Source organism: Pelodiscus sinensis, chromosome 31 (genome assembly GCF_052426305.1).
Source record: "Pelodiscus sinensis isolate ZL-2025 chromosome 31, ASM5242630v1, whole genome shotgun sequence".
NCBI lineage: Eukaryota > Metazoa > Chordata > Testudines > Trionychidae > Pelodiscus > Pelodiscus sinensis.
The window spans coordinates 9,818,177-9,841,955 of record NC_143082.1 but is presented as its reverse complement, the minus strand read 5'-3'; the positions used below and the strand labels follow the sequence as shown (position 1 = coordinate 9,841,955).

At 46.6% G+C, this 23,779-nt stretch overlaps 1 protein-coding gene across 2 annotated transcripts in view; it reads left to right on the top strand.

Moving 5' to 3' along the window:
* RACGAP1 (Rac GTPase activating protein 1) overlaps nucleotides 1–20,708 on the top strand; it is a 42,937-nt gene extending 22,229 nt beyond the window's left edge. For both annotated transcript variants that reach the window (XM_075902069.1, XM_075902070.2), the window contains exons 5-17: nucleotides 1,172–1,241; nucleotides 2,335–2,388; nucleotides 7,097–7,174; nucleotides 7,674–7,791; nucleotides 9,035–9,165; nucleotides 9,738–9,902; nucleotides 10,544–10,639; nucleotides 11,033–11,231; nucleotides 11,951–12,056; nucleotides 12,267–12,399; nucleotides 12,565–12,700; nucleotides 19,109–19,217; nucleotides 19,520–20,708. In XM_075902069.1, coding sequence (XP_075758184.1) covers nucleotides 1,172–1,241; nucleotides 2,335–2,388; nucleotides 7,097–7,174; nucleotides 7,674–7,791; nucleotides 9,035–9,165; nucleotides 9,738–9,902; nucleotides 10,544–10,639; nucleotides 11,033–11,231; nucleotides 11,951–12,056; nucleotides 12,267–12,399; nucleotides 12,565–12,700; nucleotides 19,109–19,217; nucleotides 19,520–19,595 — 1,471 coding nt within the window. In that variant the 3' untranslated portion in view covers nucleotides 19,596–20,708. The remainder of the gene's footprint in view (nucleotides 1–1,171; nucleotides 1,242–2,334; nucleotides 2,389–7,096; nucleotides 7,175–7,673; nucleotides 7,792–9,034; nucleotides 9,166–9,737; nucleotides 9,903–10,543; nucleotides 10,640–11,032; nucleotides 11,232–11,950; nucleotides 12,057–12,266; nucleotides 12,400–12,564; nucleotides 12,701–19,108; nucleotides 19,218–19,519) is intronic.
* The last annotated feature ends 3,071 nt before the right edge of the window (nucleotides 20,709–23,779 follow it).

Here is a 23,779-nt window from a genome sequence, read left to right as displayed (position 1 = left end):
AATCAACCCCTGGGGGATTGATCCCTGCAGCACCGGTCTCCCAGTAAGTGTAGACAAGGCCATAGTTCCATTATTATATTTTCCATGCTTCAGGGCATATATCAGCTATGAACTGATGGGGGTTAAGAAGATTCCTGCTTTCTAGGACAGGATATTCATAACTGTCCACTGCAAGGGTTTCTTTCTTTCTCTGAATGAGCTGACATCGCTGTCAGAGTGCATATTAAACTCAACAGACCACTGATCTCATCTAGTGTGTGTCTTCCTAATTTCTTGTTTTACATAGTGGACAAAGCACACACAAATTATCTGACAGGTGTTTAACTTGTTCTTAAAAGCCTCCAATGATGGAGACTCAAAACTCTTCCTTGAAAGGCTCTTCCAGCACTTAACTGGAAAGCATCCCCTAGTATTTAAACTAAGTCTCTCTTGCTGCAGATTAAACCCATTAGTGCTTGTTAAACTTTCAGATATAGAGAACTGATCACCATTCTCTTTACAACACTTCTTAACATATTAAAGATTATCAGGTCCCCACTTAGTCTTTTTTTTCTTAAGAGTAAACATACAGTTTTTTTAAAAAAAAATCTTTCCTCTTTGGTCACATTTTCTAAACCTTTGATCATTTTTGTTTCTTTTTTTTTCTGGATCTCTCTAGACTTAACTGTGTCTGGTAGTTAGTCTCAGCTAGGTCTTGAATTTCATACCATAAAACTGTACTTTATAGATGGGGGCAGGGAAGTAGAGAAAGTCACTCTTCTGTGATTGTCTGTTGGGCTGCAGTCAAAAAGATAGCTTTTATATTGATTTGTGAAGGAACTTATCTTTGCAATCAAAAGAGGGAGAAGCTTCATGTGGCAGGGAAGAGGAAGAGAGAAGGCTTGTGTTTTGGGAATACAAAAAAAAATACTGACCTGTTAAATCTGATTGATTTCTACTCCATGGATTTGGGTTTCTTCTAGTAAATCACAAATGACAGGCCAGCAGTGTGTGAGTCAACACTCCCATTTATACTGCCTTACTGCTGCATTCAAAGCATCAAGAGCTTGCCTTATTTCAAATTGAAATACATAACTATTGGCTGGTCAGTAAACTTGTACTGGAATCAGGAAGTCAACGGGGAAGTGAAATCCACAGGTTAATAATTTTTTTTTTTTTACTTTGTTTCTAGACTTTCAACAATAGATGAATCTGGCTCAATTCTATCAGACATCAGCTTTGACAAGACTGAAGATTCATTGGTAATGTAACTCCAGTCTTTGAGAATTATCTGCATTGACTTCCCATATTGCTATTTCAGCAGCTCAGTGTTTTGCAATATCACCTGTAAAAAGACAGCATTGCCAAGCAAAACTTAGTGTTGATATATTGATTTGGCTGACACAACTATGATATGAGTGTTCTAACTTTTCATCAGAGTGCTGATTCATGATACCACAAGATTGGATTTCTAGTCTTTAGTTACTGTTATTTTTACAAGAACTCAGTATTGTGGTGTTATAAGTAGGGATTCATGTCTGGTGCTGAATGGCAAAAAAAGAATCTAACTATGGCTTCAAGACTGAGCCTGTTAAGTTTATGAAGGGAACGGTGAGACTGCCTAGAATGGTATGGAATGATTTGTAGCTGGTAGCAATGAATATCTCCCCAATGGCTGGTAATGAAATGCTAGATAGGAAGAGCTCTGAAAATACTTTCCCAGGTGTCTGGGAAAAGAATGGGTCTTGCCTACATGCAAAAGGTCTTGTCTTGATTGCCATATTTGGGGTTGGGAAGGAATTTTCACCTGGGTTAGACTGGCAGAGACCCCCCCCATGGGTTTTTTGTGTTCCTCTGCTATATGGGCCATGGATCACTTGAAGGTATAACTTGTGTGTAAGATAGATTCTCTGTAACTTGACAGCTTTAAAACATGATTTGGGTACTTCAGTAAGTCATTTTGAGATTAAGGGATCTATTCTAGAAATGGTTGGGTGAGATTCTGTGACTTGCAATGTGCAGGAGGTCAGATTAGATGACCATGATATAGTCCCTTCTGACCTTAAAGTCTCTGAAGGAAGCAGAGAATTCTGAACCTCTGTCCTTTTATCCCTGCTGTCAGAATCATAATGAGCATAGAAGTGAGGGAACTGTAAGGAAGCAGACTTCCCCAGTTATGGAAAAACACAAATGGAGCTTGAGAAAACACTGGATTAATAACTGGATGATAAGACTGACCTGTATTATTTCTCTTGGCCTTGCTGATCCATTATTCCTTAAAATCAATTTAATTAGACATGGTTAAAATCTGGAAGATATCTGTAGTATGCTAACACAAAAAAACTCTTACCATAGGATTGGGATTCCTCTTTGGTGAAGGCTGTCAAACTGAAGAAGAGAGAGAAACGGGTATGTTACACTCTTTCCCTTTGGAGGTTGGAGCAGTCAGGAGTAGCACTTGTAATGGTTCAGCTATATAACAATCTCTGATCTGGTGGTCACTGTCCAACTTGAGGGAGATCAGACCACCCAAAAATGCACTCTAACATGCACTGTGGGTTAAATCATAGAATCCTCGGGCAGCTTCTTAGGCTATGTCTAGACTGCAAGCCTCTTTCGAAAGAAGCTCTTTCGAAAGATACTTTCGAAAGAGAGCATCTAGACTGCACGTTGAACTTTCGAAAAAGTGGCTTGCTTTTTCGAAAGAAAGCATCCAGTGAGTCTGGATGCTCTCTTTCGAAGAAGCCCTATTTACATTGAAGAACGCCTTCTTTCGAAAGAGGAACTTTCGAAAGAAGGCGTTCTTCCTCGTGAAATGAGGTTTACCGCCATCGAAAGAAAAGCCGCGTTCTTTCGATTTAATTTCGAAAGAACGCGGCTTGAGTCTGGACACAGCCTTCATGTATAGAACTGGGCTATGTAGAGGAATAAGTCTTTTAAGTTAAATTCTTTGCATCCAAAAATTCAAAGCCTGTTGTGTGGTTTCAGATGAAAGCTTTGGAAGTAATGTTCAGTTATCAGCTGGAGATGCGTGGAGTGAATTCCCACATCTCATACTACTCTGACCTACAGTGTACAAGCAGAAGTTACTGGAGTGAAACTTCTTGGTGAATTTATTTAATCTTTTTGGAAACATGTAATGGGTTCCTCCTGGGGTGCTGCCTGGGACTGGGATACCACTGAAGGCCTCTCCACTCAATCCACCAGCCTGGATTCCCTTTTCCTATACTGATGGAGTGGGCTTTGCAGCTTGCTACAGGCTCCAGCCTACGCTTTCACGCGCATACCAACCAGTAGGGACACACCCAGCTGTAGTTACATACTCTTTGACCAGCCCCTGCATAGGAAGCCTTCAGGTAGGGGAACAACCAGCTCTTCACATACACACACCCTCTGGAATGTAAATCTAAAATTGTACCATCTTGCACTGTACAGGAAACTGCATAGTATAACTTCATAAAATTTGTCCCCTCTTGATGTGGAGAGGAATATGCAACTGCTTTTTGCCTATGAGTTATGATTCCCACACACTGGTTTAGATAAAGCAAAAATAAGTTTAACAACTAAAGATAGATTAAGTCGGGGTTCTCAAACTTTGTGATACTGTGACCCCTCTCTAAGTTTCTCGTGACCCCCTGTGGGGTCGGGACCCACAGTTTGAGAAATACGGGATTAAGTGATTATAAGAGGGTTTTTTGTTGTTGATTTGCTAGGTAAACTAAGCTTAATATACTAAACAGATGGATTATGAATATCAAAGTCTCACCCTAAGTAATGCAACCAGACAGCAAATTCTTAAGGGGCAAGCTGAATTTGCTTACAGCTTGGAATCCAATACTGTAGCAACTGGTGACAGGAGGAAGAGGGAGGGCACTTGCTATGTTTCACCCATCCCTACCTGGGGAAGGGCTTGGACAAGCCCTTTCTGCCCCTGCTCTACCCCTGGGGACTGGCGGTGACAGGAAGGGCTCTGGCCAGGTGTCTTCAGCTTGTGCGGCACTGCTCTCTGGCTGCATCATCTCTCCCCTGCATAAGCTGAAGCTATCTGGCCCAAGCCTTCCCTTGCTCTCATTGGTGGATACTGGCAGGAAGGGGCAGACTCCTGCTGCCAGTGCAGCCCCACAGGTCCACTTGTGAGTCTGTCCTGTCCCAGCCCCAGCCCCATGCTTGCCATCTAGCCTGCATCTTCCCTGCAGCTGGTGAGTGTGTATGGGGGGGGGGGGGGGGGGCAACTCCTGCTGCTGGTGCCAACCCTCTAATCACTAGCCTGGGTCACTTGGAGAATACATGTGGCCCCACATGCACCCTCTGCATCCCATTCACAGGCTAAAAATCCCTTTCACCTGATAAGGTTTCTCCTCACCTTATATAGCTTTTATACATGGAGAGAACCCTTTGATTCAAAGCTTGATTCCTGCATGAGTTTGTGGAAAAACACTGGCATCCCAAGATGGAATCTAGAAACGTAGTCTTTGTAGAGTCATAGCAGCCATTGTCCATAGCATTCTCATAAGACTTCCAGATAGACTTCTGCTAAGGCCTATTGGTTTTCCTAATGGCTCATTGCCCAAAATAGACCCTTCACCTAGCTATATAGAATGAAAACAATTTGTCTAGTGGGCATTCTCCAGGTAGAAGTACATTTTGAAATACAGATATAGTTAATATTCTTTGAGGACAAGTGTGCATGCTGCATGCATGATTGTCGGAAGGCTTTTTTCCCCTTAGCGGTACCCGTTACTGGCTGAGGAACCCCTTAGAGTGGCGCCGGCATGGCATGGCATAAAGGGTTCAGCTGGCCCTCCACCCTTCAGTTACTTCTTAACCTTAACACATCCTACAGTATTTGCATACAACTATGGTCAAGAAATTGCATGAGGCTCCTGGGTCACATGGTGATCCGCACCTTCATTGCACAGCACACCTTTGAACCTACCGGACCTGTTTACCCAACAGGGATGTACTATATCAACAGATAGGATGGTGCTCGCATCTCTCCGCTCTGCCACGAAGCCCTTGACCTGTGGGACTTTTGCATCATGCACCAAATCCACCTGTAAGTCTCCCACCTACTGGGGGCTCAGAACACCCAGGGTGTTCTCACCTCCAGTGCTCTTTCCACACCCACAAAGGGTCTCTTTGTGTAGACCTCACCCTCTCCATCTTCCAGAGGTGTGGTCAGCCCCACATGCTCCTGTTTGCCACAGATGGTATGGAGACTCCATGGCTAAATCCTCAGAGCTTCAGTGTCCATTTTAGTTAGGGAGGTCCTGGGTAGCAAGAGTCCATCCACTATGACTATGTACTTAGCTAAGTGGTAGCACTTCTTTGGTCTCTCCAAAAAGGAGCTCGGCCTCAGGAGACCACTATTACTTTTAGAGCTGAAACAACAAGGCCTGACCCTGTCATCTCTTAAGTTCATTTGGGTGCCATTTCAGCCTTCCACCCAGGGGTGGGTCATAGGTCCCTTTTTGCTCACTCCACTGTGGGGCGCTTTCTCAAGGGTATTGAACAGTTGTATCCAAAGCTTAAAAACCCCTTATCTGATCCTCTCCCAGCTCATGGGGCCTCCCTTTGAACCTGCCCCCCATCCTACCTTTCATGGAAGATTGCCTTCCTGGCGACCATAATGTCAGCCGCATGGGTTTCGGAGCTCCATGTTTTAAAAGGACATGGTGCAGCTCTGGCCCTACCCGGCCTTCCTACCCAAAGTGTTTTCATATATTCATGTGAATCAGGACACTTTTCTGCCTCTGTTCTTACATAAGCTGCTCGCCCCTTTTAGGGAGTGAACCCTGCCCTCCTTGGATGTCAGGAGAGCATTTGCTTTCCACATTGAACACACCAAATTGTTTTGTAAATCACCACAACTGTTGCTGTCGTGGAATGGATGAGGAGGCTTCCCATCTTGTCCCAGTGTCTCTCTTCCTGGATTGTGTCCGGCATCCTGACGTGTTATAACTTGGCTCATTCTATGAGGCCACGGGCTTCCTTGGCAGCATTCCTTGCACAGGGTCTGCAGAGCAGCGAGATAATCCTACCTCTCCTACCCCCCACTTTTGCAACACACCATGCCAGCCCCCAGCAGGCTCAGGATGGTGTGGTGTTTGGCAGGCTGTTCCTTCAGACTGTTGCACAGTGGTCTGCCATCCTTCCTTCAGGTAAGCTGCTTGTATGTTTTGAAATGCACATAAGCAATCACTTGAAGAAAAAAATGCTTACTTACCTTTTGTAAGTGTTGTTCTTTGAGATGTGTTGCTTATGTCCATTCCAAATCCCACCCACCTCTCCTCTGTCAGAATGACTTCAAGAAGGAACTGAGAGAGTAGAGAACCGACTGAGACCTATGTACCTCACCGTGCACATGTCTCTCTAGGGGGATCCACAGCTAGCTTGACAAGTACCACTAGGGGGGAAAAAGGCTTCTGACAATAACCCTTGTTGGAATGGGCATGAGTAGCACATCTCAAAGAACAACAGTTACAAAAGGTAAATGTTTTTTCACAACTCCAAATACAAAAATATTACATGTGTATAAATAGGATAATCATATTTGGAAAATCATAACCTTTTCAATTATATCTCATGTGACCTATCTTGCATAAACTACATTATAATTGTCAGTCACCATATCTCTGTAAAAATATGGGGTGCAGTATCAACATGAAACTAGTAATAGGAGGGAAATCAAAGGTTGGTATTCCCATAATAAAAGTGGTCTGAGAATTTGTCCTGTTACCTTGTGATAAGCATGTGGGTGTGTAGAGAAGAGGGACCATACCGTCTGAAAACATGTGGAGGATTTGGTATTTGCTCCCCATTTGCCAAAAGCATTCATGTTGAAGAAATAAAATTACTTGCTTTCCCTGAAGGACTCGTTGGTGGAGTAGTAAGTTGACCATCAAACTCTTGCAAAGCTTGTGTACTGAACCATTTCTATTGGTCAGTTAGGCTGCCTTATTGCACAAGTCTTCATATCCTTGCTAGAATAGAAATCATGATGAACTTAAATATTTGCAAACAGTGTAGTGGAATTTACTCCAGCACTTTAGGAAATGCAGTGTGATGCTCTAGGGTCAATGCCCCCAATTTTGTGAAATGTCTATTTTCGTTTCAGCGTTCTTCCAGACAGTTCATAGAAGGCCCCCCAGGTCCTTTAAAAAAAACCCGATCAATTGGCTCCACAGTGGATCAGGTATGTAAACCAGCTGAGTTTGTGTTAATCTAAAATCTCTTGTCAGATATGTCTATTTGTGTAGGTAGTCCCCATATGCAGTAGGATAGTCTTTGAAACTAGAGCTATAGTGTAACAGCTTCACCGGGACAGTATCTCACGGAGGAACAGCTAACGCTAGTAACGTAATGTTCTGGAAATTATCTTCCTTTTCTGTCCCATGGGCATCTGACACGAGATGAAATCAAATCTATGGGGTAACTGTGTTAGTCTGTAGCTTTAAAAATGAGTAGTCTTGAGTAGTCTTGTGGCACCTTAGACTAATAATATATATAATCATGAGCTTTCGTGGGCAAAACCCACTTCAAGGACCACAGGACTACTTGTTGAGTGGAAATCAGATGCCCGATTAAGTTGTACACATTAATGCAATGTAAGTGACCTTCTAGGATCAATACAAACTAAAAGTCTCTTGCCACATCATATTGTCATCACTAATCATATGGCTCTCTTGGTTCAGGGAAACGAGTCTATAGTTGCAAAGACAACACTTATGGTCCCTAATGATGGTGGCCCAATTGAAGCCATCTCCACTATTCAGACTATACCTTATCATCTCAGAAGCCGGAGGAAGACAGGTAGGTGTATGTATATATGCAAGCTGTCCCTTACCCTGGTTTAAATACAGTGTGGTCACTTAATTTTCATGAATACTTATTTGGCTGTCTCAGCAGGCCCTGATAGAAATGGGTGTTATCATATTGAAGGGTTATTTTTAAAAAGGGCAATCTGAGAGATCTTAATGGTTAGTAGTAAATAAATAACAAGGACCAGAGAGGAGGATGAAGTAAGGAGGATGGAAACAAAATTAAATAAAAATCTTTGTTCCTTCCACCTGCTGCTTCCTATTTCTCCTATAATTAGCATTAAACAGGTATCCTTAAAGCTGGTAATCAGATAATACTCTCTTTTAGGTGTCCTAATCCTGGCTGTTGGGGAAACTCAAATTTATCTTTTTAAAAGAAAGAATAAACATTTCTTTGAAAGTTGGGTTATAGAAGGATCTTTAAATGAGATTGAGACAAAAGGAAAAAAACTAAACATGGGGGCATTGTTCTTTCAGACTCTCTGAAACAGGCCATAGGTATTTCTAATTCAAAGAAAATCAAACTTAAAGACAAAATTCTTGGTTTTAACCTTCTCTTCCATGTTCATGTACCTTTCTTGACCCACCTTCTGTCTCCAAATAAATGACTGCTAAAAACTCCTTTAATAAATCTTCTGTAGGGAGGTGTACTGAAAAATCTAACACAGGAGGGGTGGGGGGTGGTTCCAGTGCTGCTTTTATATAGTCATCAGCTAAGTAATTGCTCAAAGAATTTTGGTGTGATAGAAGTGCTCGGTGTGGATCCAGTATAAGAACTGCGCCTATATCAATGCTTATGCAGGTAGCTCTTATTCTCTCTCTTAATCTACGAGGTGCTGCTCCTGTGCAATAAAACTGAAGCGTGGAGCCCTAATTCTCTGATTGTCAAATTACTTGCAAAGTAACATGGCTTTGCTTTCCGTTTGAACACATTAATGCACCATACTTCCTGCTTTCCAGAGCCAAACAAGTGTATAACAGTGATTGCCTGTGAAGTAGATAGGAACACATAACTGCATAATTAACCATTAATTGCCAGTTGTATCTGTAACAGTCTCTGCTGGTTGCACTACCGTTGGCATAATACATGACAGGTGCACCTGTCAGTACATTTTAGGCCATGGATATCCCTCAGTCATTTATTATAATTTCCTGCCAGTTCCAAGACACTTGTCTCAATCATTGTGTATTCTTTATATAGAAAAAGGAAATCTAGAAAATTCTTTCTCTTTCAGCCAGTTTGCAACCCTGGAATAGTGACTCAAGCTTGGGCAGTAGGCAGCTGGAATCCAGATCGGAAACTGATGGATCTAGCACTCCACAGAGCAATGGGGGGATGAGACTGCATGAATTTGTATCAAAGACGGTATGTGTACAGGTGGCAGAAACTTGAGCAGCTCTCCCCTTTTAGTTCTCTTGAGAGTGGATTATAGTGTCTTAAAAGAGATTCACTGGACATACTACTGTACATCCCTCTGAGTGTAGGCTGGTGCTCAGTGTCGGTTATCCAATCCCGTGTTGGCTGTTCCAGCTCTGGGCTCTGACCCTGAGTCCTCAACTATGTTTTTGTTGGCTCCTGCTGTGCAAGACATCTTGCACTGCTGTGTTGAAATGTAACTGCTGATAGTTCAGCCCTTGAAATCCAGAGTTTAGACTTCCTATGAATGTCCTAATGAGTGTGAGATGCCATAACTGCTGGAATTAAGAAGATAAAATAAATAAGCAGGGTTTGCTAAAAACAGAAGCACCAACCATTGACATGGGCTTATTTAAAATCCAGCCCCATTATTCTTTGTGTAGCTTTAACATGATGATATCTGCACTCTGCCATCAATATAGAACAGACACTCATCCAGTATAACTGTGAAACTAAATTGTATCTACTGTAAATTTGTCACATTATTACCACTTCCTTACACACAGGCTCTTTGTTTCCAGGTTATCAAGCCAGAGTCATGTGTTCCATGTGGCAAGCGGATAAAGTTTGGGAAACTGTCCCTAAAGTGCCGGGACTGCCGTGTGGTGACTCACCCAGAATGTCGGGACCGATGTCCTCTTCCCTGCATCCCAACATTAACAGGCACTCCTCTCAGAGTTGGAGAGGTATGGCTTTTATGTGAGAACCCTGTAGCTGCCAACAACAAATGGGCTAATGTCCATTTGGGAAAGCAAGACATTTCTTAAGGACTCCAGGAACTTTGTATACTGGCTAACTTGTTGCTGCATTGTGTGGATTTTCTGCTTTATTACAGATCTAATAGAAATACATAAATGAGAGTGTTTTTAAAAATAAGCCAAGAATAGTAGAAATTGGGAGGTTTTTTGGAGTGTGGAGAATTGTATGTGTGGTGGCTCTGAAAGTATGTGGTGGAGGCATTTTGATCTGATTTTGCAAGCAGTCACAGAACCTGTTTCCAGCTCTGCACACTGATGTTGCCTGTGCAGCCTCATCTGTCACTGGCCTATCGAGTTAAACTTAACTTCACAGTTTTTGGCGCTCCTTTTCCTATAAAGAATGTGTTGTATAAAGGATAACTGGGTAGGTACTGCTTAGCTCTCTGCCAGAGCATATCCTGTTTGACTTCTCGCTGTGCCCATGGTACTACTTTTGTGGGTCTGGAGAATGAGAATCTAGTGACTGCTCCTAAGCCTAGGTCTGATAGGATTTCCTGAGAAATTACACTTCCAGTGACCTGAAGCTTGTAAATTTCAGTATTGAGAAATCAGTCTCTTCCTCCTTTTAGGGAACGCTGATGGACTTTGTGCCCATGACTCCGCCGATGATTCCTTCTATTATAGTTCATTGTGTGAATGAGATTGAGCAGCGAGGGTTACATGAGGTAAGAATCACCTGAAAGCGGGGGGGGGGGGAGGGCTAGTAAAATGAGTATGTAGGTAAGAGCTTTTATTTATGATGATGTAGATGTACATAGTACTGTTCAACACGTGAGTCATAATCAGGGCTTGCCAAGCAGCAGCGAGCCCTGCTCGCCAGCTGCACAGAAGCACATGCTACACATGTGCTGATAGCGCTGCGTGGCCACACCGGGCTAAAATCTACTTGCCACAGACGAGCAGATTGCCTGACTTGTCGAGCCCTGCTCATAATGAACAAGTTATGGTCCCTACTCAGTTCTTATTTTACAATGGGGACAAGAGACTCCTTTTTCTAGATTTCGCAAGGTGTTCGAACAGGTGAAGTCTTAACTATAGGCATTGCTCTCTGCTAACAGACAGGCCTGTACCGAATTTCTGGCTGTGACCGGACAGTGAAAGAGCTGAAAGAGAAGTTCCTTAGAGGGAAGACTGTACCCCTGCTCAGCAAAGTGGAGGATATCCATGCCATCTGTGGCCTTCTTAAAGACTTCCTACGCAGCCTAAAGGAACCCATTCTCACTTTCCGGCTGAACAAGACTTTTATGGAGGCAGCAGGTGAGGCAAGCCAAATGCCATCAACAGCTGTAGTGCCTGAAGGAACATTCTCAGACAGATCCATCTGAATTGGCAATATGAATGTATAGGAAGTTCTGGGTATACTATAGAGGGATTTTCCTTCCTTTCTACCACTGATCCGCCTCTCCAACAATGCCTGGTGTTTGCTTTGTTATAGTCAAGTATCTCATCCTTTGAAGAACTTTCTCTGATCAGTAAGCTGCCTTGCATCTGCAGCTACTCATTCCATGGTTTTATCCTGTAGGCAGCTAACATTAGGTGTAAACTCTTTTTAGATTAACCCTTCAATAATCCCAGTTTTTGATTTTGGAACTCATCAATAGTTTTGGTAGTCAAGTTCAGTGAGGTCTTGAAGCTATTCTCACGTTTGTACAGAATTTTGAAATTATTGTCCAACATAGAGATCACAGTACTTTACACTTAATGTTGTTAACCAGAAGATTTCAAAGTATTTTATGTTTAAGCCTTATAACATGAAACTTCTGAGACATTGGTGGTATTCTCATTTTAGGTGGGGAAACCAAAGCACAAGTGTTTGAATGACTTGCTCACGGTTTGATAGTATCAGTGTTAGAATGCGAACTTATGAGCATGGGACCCAGAATATTGACACCCTCCAGCGCTGTGCTGGAGCGTACTGCTGTCTGAGGACAGTGGTCCCACAGGCCTCTCTAATCACTTTCTTTTTTTGTTTAAAGAAATTATAGATGAAGACAACAGTGTGGCTGCCATGTACCAGGCTGTTGGTGAACTCCCTCCGGCCAACAGAGACACACTTGCTTTTCTCATGATTCACCTTCAGAGGTGGGTTCAGCCAGGTTAGATGTTCTAGAAGAGGGGAAAAGAGATGCTGCAGCCTGGGGGTTGAGTCACGAGGGAGTCTTCACCCTGGACTGTTGACAAATTCAGATAGAGTTGGCAGATGTGACATCAGCTCTCATTCAGTGGGTTTTATCTGTGAACAAAATGAACTTAATGGCCTTTTTTCTTTCCTTTTTTTTCTTTCTTGTCTAGAGTGGCTCAGAGCCCAGACACTAAAATGGACATCACCAACCTGTCCAAAGTCTTTGGCCCCACAATAGTTGCCCATGCTGTGCCTGATCCTGACCCCATGACACTATTGCAGGACACTAAACGACAACCCAAGGTAGGTGATTAGCAATGACACTTGGAGAGGAGCATGGATATAAGACACATGAAGTACCCTCCTGACGGCTCTTGTCTTCTGGCCCATCTGATACCACTTTTAGGCTGAATGAATTGTGGATTTCTGGTATGGTAGAGAATTGTGTACTAAAGCATGTTTCTCTAGGTGGTAGAGCGGCTGCTGTCACTGCCTGTGGAGTACTGGAGCCAGTTCATGATGGTGGAGCAAGAAAACATTGACCCAGCGCATATAATTGAAAATTCCAATGCCTATTCCACTCCTCAAACGCCAGATGTTAAAGGTAGTCCTGGAATGTTGCTCTATCAGATCTTCAACTATGGTCAAACATCCACTCTCACTAAAACAATGATCTCGGATCAAAGCCTTTTGTTAGACTGTGTTGGAACAAGTCTGCTGAACTAATTCCTACTCCTCCTGTCTCACCCTGCAGATACCACACAGCTTTTGACATTGTTGGTAACTGCTCTTTATATCAGTGTTGGCACAAGGGGTGGTGAGGTCTTTTATTGGACCAGTTGTTGGAAGAGACAAACTTTGAAGGAAGCTACACTTTGTAGCTTCAAAGCTTGTCTCTTTCACTAACAGAAGTTGGTCCAATAAAAGAGATTCTCACCCATCTTGTCTCTCTAATGGCATTTCAAAGTAGGCATTCTTTGGCCCTTTTTACCCACCTCCCGTGTTCAAGAAGAGTCTCTCTTTTTCACACTGAGGTCCTAATAATTCTGGTTCCTTAGCCTGGCTATGCTCCCAGCCCTGGCTCTCTTCCTGCTTTCCACCACCAGGCTCCTGGCTAGTGATGTTGTAATGTAGTCGATTAAGCTATAAGCAAAAGCTTGTCAGCTAATGCTATAGACTACACGCATTCCTCTACCCTTGCCAGTACACTTTTTAGCAGGCTGGCCAGGGTCCGGAACTTACCCTGCTGCAGCTCTGCACTTTAAAGTATATAAGGAGCCAGGTGGGCGGGCAGCCCGGCTCAGTTCCATCTCATGCCGAGTCTGGGAACTCAGAATCTCTTCCCACCCCCTGCCCCGACAGGGGCTGCTGCCACCCTGCGCTGCTATCTTTGCATAAGAGGCAGCAGCATAGGATGAGAGGCAGCTGGTCCACGAGGGGAACTGGCTTTTAAACTGGCTCCTCTAGTGGAACAGCTCCCGCCTGGCACCCCATACTACTGCCTCTGTATCAGAGGCAGCAGTGCAGAGTGGCAGGGGGCTCCCTGGAAGTGGGTCCAGAGCACACTGGCTGCTGGCCCCACCCCTGGGGACTATAGGATAGTCGAGTAACTGATAAGAATTCATGAGGTTACTCGACTATTCAATTAACCGATATTTAACTTCTTCGAGTGGTTGCTCATGTCCATTCGAAGTAGGTGTGCGCGCCGCGTGCATCACGTCTTCCGGAGCATTTTCCCTAGCGGTACCTGTAGCGCTGGCAGGGCGCCCCCTGGAGTGGCACCGCCATGGCGGGGCATAAGTACTCCTGCCAGCACTGCCCCACCTCAGTTCCTTCTTACCGCCGTGTCGGTCGTTGGAGCGTCTCTCTCTCTCTCTCTCTCTCTCTCTCTCTATCTGTTTAGGCTTAGATAGTTAATGGTTCCCGTTTCTCACATGGTAAATAGTTTGTGTAGTTAGATAGTTAGGTTTTTTGTTTTTGCTACCTTCCGCCCTTGGGGGTAAGGAATGCCCAGGGCCGCAAGGCTTCAAGGCGTGCGCTGACTGCGGGAAGTTTATGCCCAGGGGCGACCCACACGACAGCTGCCTTAAGTGTCTGGGTGAGGCTCATCTGGCAATTGCCTGCAAAATCTGCAAGTCTTTCAAGCCCCGTACGAGGAAAGAAAGTTTCCCCCCGCTTGAAGCTTCTCCTTATGGAGACGGCGCTTCAACCGGTACCGCCGGACGAGCCTGCAGTGCACAGCGCACTGGCCTCCACGCACGAGGCCGCACACCGGCACTGGGCATCGACATCGAGATCCTGGCACCGGTCTCACTCTCTGCCATCTAAGAGGGTGAAGAAGTCCTGGGGCAGGTCTCCGTCTAAGAAGCCAACATTGTCTGGACACTGCACTGGCAGTTCACCGGTGCATCCTGTCCAGTTCTGGGCCCCCCACTACAAAAAGGATGCGGACGCATTGGAGAGGGTCCAGCGGAGGGCAACCAAAATGATTAGGGGTCTGGAGCATATGACCTACGAGGAGAGGCTGAGGGACTTGGGTCTGTTTAGTCTGCAGAAGCGAAGAGTGAGGGGGGATTTGATAGCAGCCTTCAACTTCCTGAAGGGAGGTTCCAAAGAGGATGGAGAGAGGCTGTTCTCAGTAGTGACAGATGGCAGAACAAGGAGCAATGGTCTCAAGTTGTGGTGGGAGAGGTCCAGATTGGATATTAGGAAAAACTATTTTACTAGGAGGGTAGTGAAGCATTGGAATGGGTTACCTAGGGAAGTAGTGGAGTCTCCATCCCTAGAGGTGTTTAAGTCTCGGCTTGACAAAGCCCTGGCCGGGTTGATTTAGATGGGATTGGTCCTGCCTAGAGCGGAGGGCTGGACTTGACGACCTTCTGAGGTCTCTTCCAGTTCTATGATTCTATGATAAGGGGATGGTTGGATGAAATAACATGATCTTGGTAACTAATTGACCATTCATTATAGGGAACTTTCTGGGTGTCTGGCTGGTGAGTCTTACCCACATGCTCAGGGTTTAGCTGATCGCCATATTTGGGGTCAGGAAGGAATTTTCCTCCAGGGTAGATTGGCAGAGGCCCTGGAGGTTTTTCGCCTTCCTCTGTAGCATTGGGCACAGATCACAGCTGAAGGACTCTCTGCATGTTGGGGCCTTCAAAATATTTGAAGGCTTCAATATCTGAGACATAGGTGAGAGGATTATTCTAAGAGGGGTGGCGAGATTCTGTGGCCTGCACTGTGCAGGGGGTCAGACTAGATGATCATAATGGTCCCTTCTGACCTTAAAGTCTATGAGTCTCCCCCTCCCCCCCCCCCGGTGCACCGTCGGCACCGAGGGGTCCTGGTGAGCCCTGGTCGCCTGCCCTCTCATCGTCCGTCTACGCCGGACACCTTTGAAGCGGCGCAGGACCTAATCAGTCTTACAACCTTCCCGCCGTCGTCGGTCGACTAGGACTGGTCGAGGTCACCCCCTTTGGAGGCTCGGAGGGCACCGCCGTCGCCCATGCATGGCCCGGGTCGGCATGCTATGGTGGCTTATGCGTCGGGACCAGCCCCGGTGGGGTCGGCTCCCACTACTACTACGGCACCCTTCACGACGCCGAGCTGTCATTCTCAGGGAGCTTCGAGCCATGGCAGGTCGTTGCTCTCCACGTTGCCAGAGCCCCGCTTGGCCGTACTGGTGCCGTACCCCCATGGCCATGTGGCCTCCCAGGAGTCGGCATCCGTCTCCGTGCTGTCATCGGCGTCGACCCAGTGGTCTACCCCGGTGCTGGGCCGGGGCACCCCGGTGCCGCAGCTCCAGTCGACGCAATTGGCACCGGGCATGGGCACCCCGGTGCCGCACCTGCTGACCACACTATCGGCACCGGGCCTGAGCACCCCGGTGCCGCAGCTCCAGGCATCGCAACCGACACCGAGCCTGAGCACCTTGGTGCCGCAGTTACTGGCGATGCAGCCGGCACCGGGCCTAGGCACCCCGGTGCCACAAACGTTGCAGCTGGCACCGAGCCAGAGCACCTTGGTGCCGCAGATGGTGGCGTCGCAAACGGCACTGGGCTTGGGTACCCCGGTACCACAGCTGCTGACGGTGCAACTGGCACCATACCCCGGCGCCACAGTTGACTGCTTCACACTCGGTAGAGTTCGCCGCACCGGGTCTGGATCCCCCGGTGCCGCAGTTATCAGCAGCCCTTACGGCACCGGGCATGGGTCCCCCGGTACCGCAGACGGCACGTCCTCGCCGCGCCCATGTGGGCAAACCAGAGTCGATGGCCAAGTTTGCACCGCACTCCTCGTCGGCTCCCCCTTGGCTGGAATCCGATTATTCTTCGGACTCGGACTCAGTGTCGGTTCGGTCGGGGTCTTCGGGAGCATCCTCGACCCCCAGATCCAGACACCAGAGGGACCACAACCAGCAGATGTGGCCCCCTCATCCGCAGTGGCCTTTTTGGACTCCCTGGGCCTATCATCAGTGGCAGGGCCAACCACCACCATCTATGGGGTCGGAGGCTTCAGGGCACCGTTCCCGCCCCTCTGCGTCCCTGTCTAGGGCGCTGCCCTCCCCCCTTCGAGTGCCGCAACAAGATCCTGTGGCACCGCAACCACCGGTACCGGAGACAGGCCCTCCAGAGGCTCAGACCGTCCAACCGGCCACGCAGTTGGTCACGACCACTCCCCTGTTGATGCAGGAGTCGTCGTCCTCCCCCCATGAGGCACTGTAGGACCCAGCGCCTGGGCTGCCATCAATGGATGCCAGAGCACATCAGGACCTCCTGCGGCGCATGGCTTCCAACCTGGCTGTTCCGGTCGAGCCCATAATTGAGGATACCGATCCAATGGTAGACATCCTCACCGAGGACACCCCTGCGCGTTTCGCTCTACCGCACAATAAAACGGTTTCAAAGATTACTAACGCCCTGTGGCAAACGCCAGCAACTTTGACCCCCTACCCAAAAAGGGGTAGAAAGGCGTTATTTCGTCCCGCAGTCGGGTCACGAATTCCTTTACTCCCAGCCCATCCCGGGATCATTGGTCGTACAGGCTGCGGCCCAAAAAGAAAGGCTTCCCCAGCCCGGGCCTTCTCCAAAGGCAAGGGAGCCTAAGAAGCTGGACTTGTTGAGCCGCAAGGTCTACGCTAAGGGTGCTCTGCAGCTCCATATCGCTAACCAGCAGGCGATGCTGAGCAGGTATGCTTTCAACACCTGGTAGGCGGTCGAAAAATTTAGAGACCGACTCCCGATGAAGGACCACCAGGAGTTTGTGGCTGTGGCTTCCGAGGGTAAAGTCATTACACGAACTGCCCTCCAAGCGGCATTGGACACTGTGGACTCGGCAGCCCGCATCATGGCGACTGGTGTCGTTATGCGCCGTGGGGCGTGGCTTCACGTCTCGGGGATTCCCTCGGACGTGCAGCATACCATCCAGGACTTGCCTTTTGAAGGGAAGGCCTTGTTCTCGGAGCACACCGATTCCAGGCTCCATACCCTAAAGGACACGAGGTCAACTTTGAAGTCCTTAGGCATACATACGCCAGCCACGCAGCGGTGACAGCTGCCGTATAGGCAGCAGGGTAGAGCGCAGCCCCAGGTTCCCCGTGGGGATTTCTGGAGGCGCCGCTCCCGGGCCTCCGGTGGAGGTTCCAGGGCGGCTGCGCACCCTCAAGGGCCTAGGGGTCGACGTCGCCCCAGGTCAGATTCCCAGCGGGCAGGTCCCCACGGCCCTTCCAATCAGGGCAAGCCCAAGTTTTGACATGGTATTCAAGAGTCCCGTACCAGTCTGCCACCCTGGCCCCCCGTTTGGGGCCAGGCTTTCCCGTTTTGCCCAGGCATGGGCCCGGATAACATCAGATGCCTGGGTCCTGAACATTGTTCATACGGGCTATTCTATCCCATTCCTGGTCCCACCGCCTTCAAAACCCCCTACCCTGTCCCTAATAAGGGACACCCCTCACGAACACATCCTGTTTCAGGAAGTGGTGGCACTTCTCGAAAAAGGAGCAATAGAAAGGGCGCAGGCATCCTCGGTAGCCTTTGGTGCCCAAGTACTTATCACAGAAATTTGCAGGGCAGCCACCTGGTCTTCCCTTCACACGTTTGCAACACATTATGCGCTACCTCAACAGGCCAGGGAGGATGCAAGGGTGGGCTCTGCAGTCCTCGAATCTGTGATGTAAATATGTAAATATATAGATCTGGTTGTCTTTGTTCTGGGTTGGTGACTTGTTACGGTTTAATTGTTCAAATAAATCTGTTTATTGTTCACCTTCCTTTATGACTCTGGTGCTATAACTGTTCCGACCCCTCCTCCATGGGGTTAGCTTGGTAGTCACCTACTTCGAATGGACATGAGCAACCACTCGAAGAAAAGAACGATTACTTACCTGTAACTGTTGTTCTTCAAGATGTGTTGCTCATGTCCATTCGACTCCCACCCTACCTCCCCTTCGTCGGAGTTTCTGGCAAGAAGGAACTGCTAGGGAAAACGTTCTGGAAGACGTGGTGCACGCGGCACGCACACCTACTTTGAATGGACATGAACAACACATCTCGAAGAACAACAGTTACAGGTAAGTAACCGTTCTTTTCCCTATTCCTGGCCCTCCTGCCATTGGGCTCTTGGCTGCCGGGATTCTCTGGATGTTGCTGGTTTAGAGATGGTCCCAGTTTAGGGAGGTGCAACCTGTATCTTATGCCAGGATAGAGTTTCTTTAATTACTTTTCCACAAGGTTTGTTAAATCTAACATATGCTTACATACGAAGTGTACCAAGCAGTGACTAATGCTTCACTTAGCTTTGCTTTTGTGTCTTTATTTGCATACAGCATATGGAACTGGTTGTGCTGCCTTGCTAGCATAAATCTAGAGTGCCATCATTGACATCAGCAGAGTTACCTGGTTCACCATATGGCAACAGGGCAAAATATAATCCCATGACTATAGTTTAAGAAGAAATATTGTGAGTGGCTAATTGTGTGCCTGTTCTAATATAACTCTTGTTCCTCTATCGGAAGTGAGCATGCTGGGTCCTCTCACTACTCCAGAACAGCAACTAACAAAGACTCCATCATCTAGCTCCCTGTCCCAGAAGGTCCGATCTACATTCAGCAGGAGTACCCCGAAGTAAGTGACACTATGTAAAATTAAGTACTAAGGCCATGTCTACACTCCCAAGCTCTCAGTGGCATAGCTATACTGCTGGGAGAGATCTTTCCCATCAGCATAATAAAACCACCTCCTCATCTGGCGGTCAGAGAATCTGTTCACACAAGCACATCTGTCAGTGTAATTTATTATGTCCAAGATGACGTTTTTTCCTCACATCCCTGAGGGCATATTTAGACTACCATCACAAGGAGGTGCACAAATGGAAGAGCTGGGAATTGTTGCTTTATAACAGAGCTTTACCATTTCTGTTTGTTTAGATTTGGGAGCAAAAGTAAGTCTGCCACCAACCTTGGACGCCAGGGAAACTTCTTTGCCTCTCCTCTGCTGCACTAAAATGGACCTGGAGTTTCAGCCCTTCTATAACGTTTACAGCTCACATAAGCATGAGTACAATAAAGGATTGACTGCCTGTCACCACTCTCAGCAGCCTTGTGTACTAGGCTATAATCGTGTTACTTTTATGTTAGCTTAATTTAGGCTTTGTAAAATGAAACTCAGAATGTATTTTAATAAATATTTAGTGTCCTATCTAGTGTTAGAGAGGAAAGTAACTGGCAAGATCTAGTCAGTATGTTAGGACAAATTGCCACACAAATACTGATTGGAAAATGTATCTTTCAATGGGAAGCTGGCCTCCATCTCTTTAAGAGCGCCTTAAATGGAACTCCAATAAAGACTTTTTGAACACTATAAGGCAGCATTTTGCACCAGCAGTAATCCTACCTTGTTCCAAGAGAGCAAACATAATCCTCTGGGGAGCAAGTGCTGATCCTGTGTATAGGGAACCAGTGAATGCTGAGATGACAATGTTCATCCCTTGCAGGTCTATTTTTAGTGAAGCCAGTGACTTTTAAAAGTGAGAACTCCTAAAACTTGGTCATGTGAAAAATTACAAAAACCAATGTTCCATTAATGTGCCTAAACCTGCCAGAAGTCTTGAGACTCTTATTTGTGTACTATAAAATGTCCCGCCCTGTAAATATGGTACTGAGGTTTGTATCGGTCTTGACTACAGGCCATAATTTTGGCCTCTGCTTCTACAAAAGCTGGTTTTGTTTGTTTTTAATGAATTGTCACTTCGTCTGTGACTTATACAGCAGAACTACATAAACATCTGCTCTCTCTAGTAAGAAAAGTTTTATAGATAAGACTGCCTGCCAATACTGGCATAAAGAATCCTTGGATAGGTACTGTGGGTACTTCTTAAAACTATACAGCCCTGCTTGACATTGGGATGGGGTGTGTTAATGACTATTTTCCAAATTCCAGGATGAGAGGGGGATGCTAATTTAACAAGGCGAATGCTGCACCAGAAGCTTTGTTAAGCATGTACCAATATTTATAAAAACTGTTTCTCAATATTAAGTTCCTGGAAACTGTACTGACCTCTGCCTGTAAGAATAATGTACAGATGGTATATAAAGTAAATCACACTTTTCTAATGAGGCCAAGGTCACTAATGCATTTCTTTTATTTGTGTGTGTAAATATGCCATGCTATGTTTCAGACCCAAATCCAAAATTCATACTCAGCCTTAGATTCTCTCAACTCTTCTGTTCTTCCTGCTGCTGCCCTGCAGAGGGGCCAAAAAACACTCCCTCTTCCCTCCCCCCCCCCCTTCTTCTCCCCTCCCTCTCTCCCCCAGCTGTGAAATGCTTCATGTGCCCTCAAACACATTTTCACCTGGCCTGCCCAGGACTATTCATCACTGTTGATGATCTGAAATGAGTAAAGAAAATACATTTTCAGAGTTAGCAGAAGCTAGAAATAAACAGTTAATACAACTTGAGGAAGAAGGAAAAAACATACGAACTTGGAGTTGAGGGGAGAGATAACTACGGTCTTGTAAATGGCAGGAGCTCATCTTGCCTGGTGCAGGCTTGTTCACAATTGTCTCTATCTGGGTGAAGGTTCTGCCCATCTTTACTGATCTATTTCAACATGAACATTAATTGTTCTTGGGTGTCTTCAACCCAACACTTACATGAGCATTCACAAACTAGAAAGTGAAGAACCCACATCTTACCTTTTAAAAATCTTATTTTTAAGTAATTCTGATTTTTTAGGTTTCACTCATGCCTTTTGCATGAGTGGGGTTAATGTTTTGTACCTCCTCTATGGACAGAGGACTTCAGTCGCTAAGAGCACCAATCCAGAACATTTATCCAGCACTGAATATGTTTTAGCCCTTGTCTTACTGCACAAATGGTCAGTTGACCCCCAAAGTATTGAAAGCAGAAACCATTATAAATATTCTTGAGTACTCATCTCCTCCCCTTCTTCCCCCTCCCCCCCTTTAATCAGCTGCTAGACCACTACAGGAAGCAAGTGCCTTTCATGTTAGCAGGATGTGTACTGTTTTAAAAGGTTAAAAAAAAAAATTATCCTGGGAATGTCAGTCCTGGGTGACGTCTGCAATTTTCTATGGCTCTAAATCCCAGAAAGTCAAGTGGGAAAAGTCTGAAGAACTACCTGAGGAACTTTGTACAGCCAATGATCATCAAGTGCTAATTAGTTAAGCCTCAGAATATGATTTACTCCTGTTCTTACCCCGTTCAGGCTTGATTTTTAAAATATTTGAGATTTTTTAAAATGCTCAAAAGAAACAAAGTTCCTCAGATAGTTCTTCATAAAGTATCTGAGAAACTATTATTGACATGATGTTTGAACAGAAGGCATGAGAAATAAAACAATGGGAGGCAAATTGGGAACCACGAGAAGAGCAATTTTTGCTGATGTCTGCTTCACTGCTAGTGAACAATCAATAAAAGTGAAATCAATTGACCTGCTTTTAGGGTGTAAGCATTACTTGTTAACAAACTTCCACCACTTATAAGCAGTGTTTGCTTTGTCACTGTTTATTACTTGCAGGCAATAACCTGCTGGGCATTCTGGGATTTGTAGTCCACAGCTTACTCGGCTGGGCATTCCTTGGCTATGGTAGGTGTTAACCAGCTCCCAGAAGGGAGCAAGCCAAGTGCTATTTTGAAAGCAGTGTGATTGTACACAGTGGGTGCTGGAAGGGTTGTAATAGTTGTGCTAGCTGTCCCAGCAGGGTCTGTGGGCATTACAAGAACAGCATTGTATGGGGGGTGTCCAGGGCCCTGGGAGGGTGTCGCACAGGAGGGCCCAGAATTGTGGTTTCCCGCCCACAGCAGGGAATGAAATACAGCAGAGCAGGTGCCAAGAGCACAGCAGGTCTCTGAAAAGAAGTGGGGGTAAGATGGCTGATTTTCAACTCCCATAAAACCAAACCACCTTGCCCTGCCCTGCTCTGTGCTTGTTCTCCCACCCTCACTGGCTCAGGGATGTGAAGTGGGAGGGAGTACAGGCTGTGTGCTGTGGGTGCAGTTTCTGGGGTGGAGCCAGTAATGAGGGGTTTAGGGTCCAGGAAGGATCTGCAGGCTAGGGCAGGGGGTTGGAGTACAGAGGGGCATGTGATGGCTCTTGAGGTGCAGATTCTGGAGTAGGGATGGATGAGGATGCTTTAGGCTGGCAATGCGGGGTGCCGAGGGCAGGAGGGGTATTAGGGCTGGGGCATGTGGGAGACTCGGGGGCAGGCTCTGAGTGGTGCTTTCCTCTAGCAGCTCAGGAAAAGCAGCAGAATGTCCCCCTCTGGCTCCTGTGTGGCCAGGCGGCTCTGCACGTTACCGGGTCTTCAAGCACCACCCCTACAGCTCCCATTGGCCAAGGTTCCCAGCTAATAGAAGCTGAGGAGCACTTGGGGAGGGGGCAGCGTGCACAGTCCCCTGGCCCCTATGCATAGGAGCAGGAGGGGGGATGTGCTGCTGCTGCAGGGAGCCTGCCCAAGCCCTGCCACGCCATCCACCAGACTTCTAACCGTCCACTTGGCAGGTCTGCCTGGAGATACCAGGGCCCCTTTTCAAGCGGGCATTGCAATTGAAAACTGGCCACCCTAACTGGGGGGAAGTTGGGGGACTGTGGGCTGTTGAGAGCCCTGCAAAAGTGCAGGCAATCGGCACCAGATGCTAGGTGCAGGAATGAGAGGGGCTTTGCCAGGGGATGAACTGATGGCCAAATGCATAAGGAAAAAGAGCTAGGTAAGTTCATGAGGTCAGGCCCAGTGATGGCTTATAGGCAAGATCGTCCAGGATATGCTTGGGAGGGGAAGAATCTGTTCCCCAAGCAGCTCTGATGCTGGCCACTGTTGGGAACAGTCAGGTACTGCAAAGCACTCAAGGTACTTCATGACAGGAGTGAGGATTAGGCCAAACCCTCTTTATTGGCATCTCCTATTAGCTAGTTTTTAAGCACTTTGCATGGTGGCTTTTGGGAATCCTGTCCCCAGTCATGGTGTAGGGAGCGTGACACCTAATTCAGGCTGTAGATCTTGTTATTCCAGTGATTGTCGATCCCTTTGTAGATCCAGGCCTGCTGGCAGTCAGGGGATGTGGCTGTACACCAGTCCAGCTCTCTCCCCCTCTAGCACCACAAGAGGTCTGGTCACCTTAGGAGCCAGGCTTTAAGTGCAGCATAAAGAACTCTGAAAAGGCTCT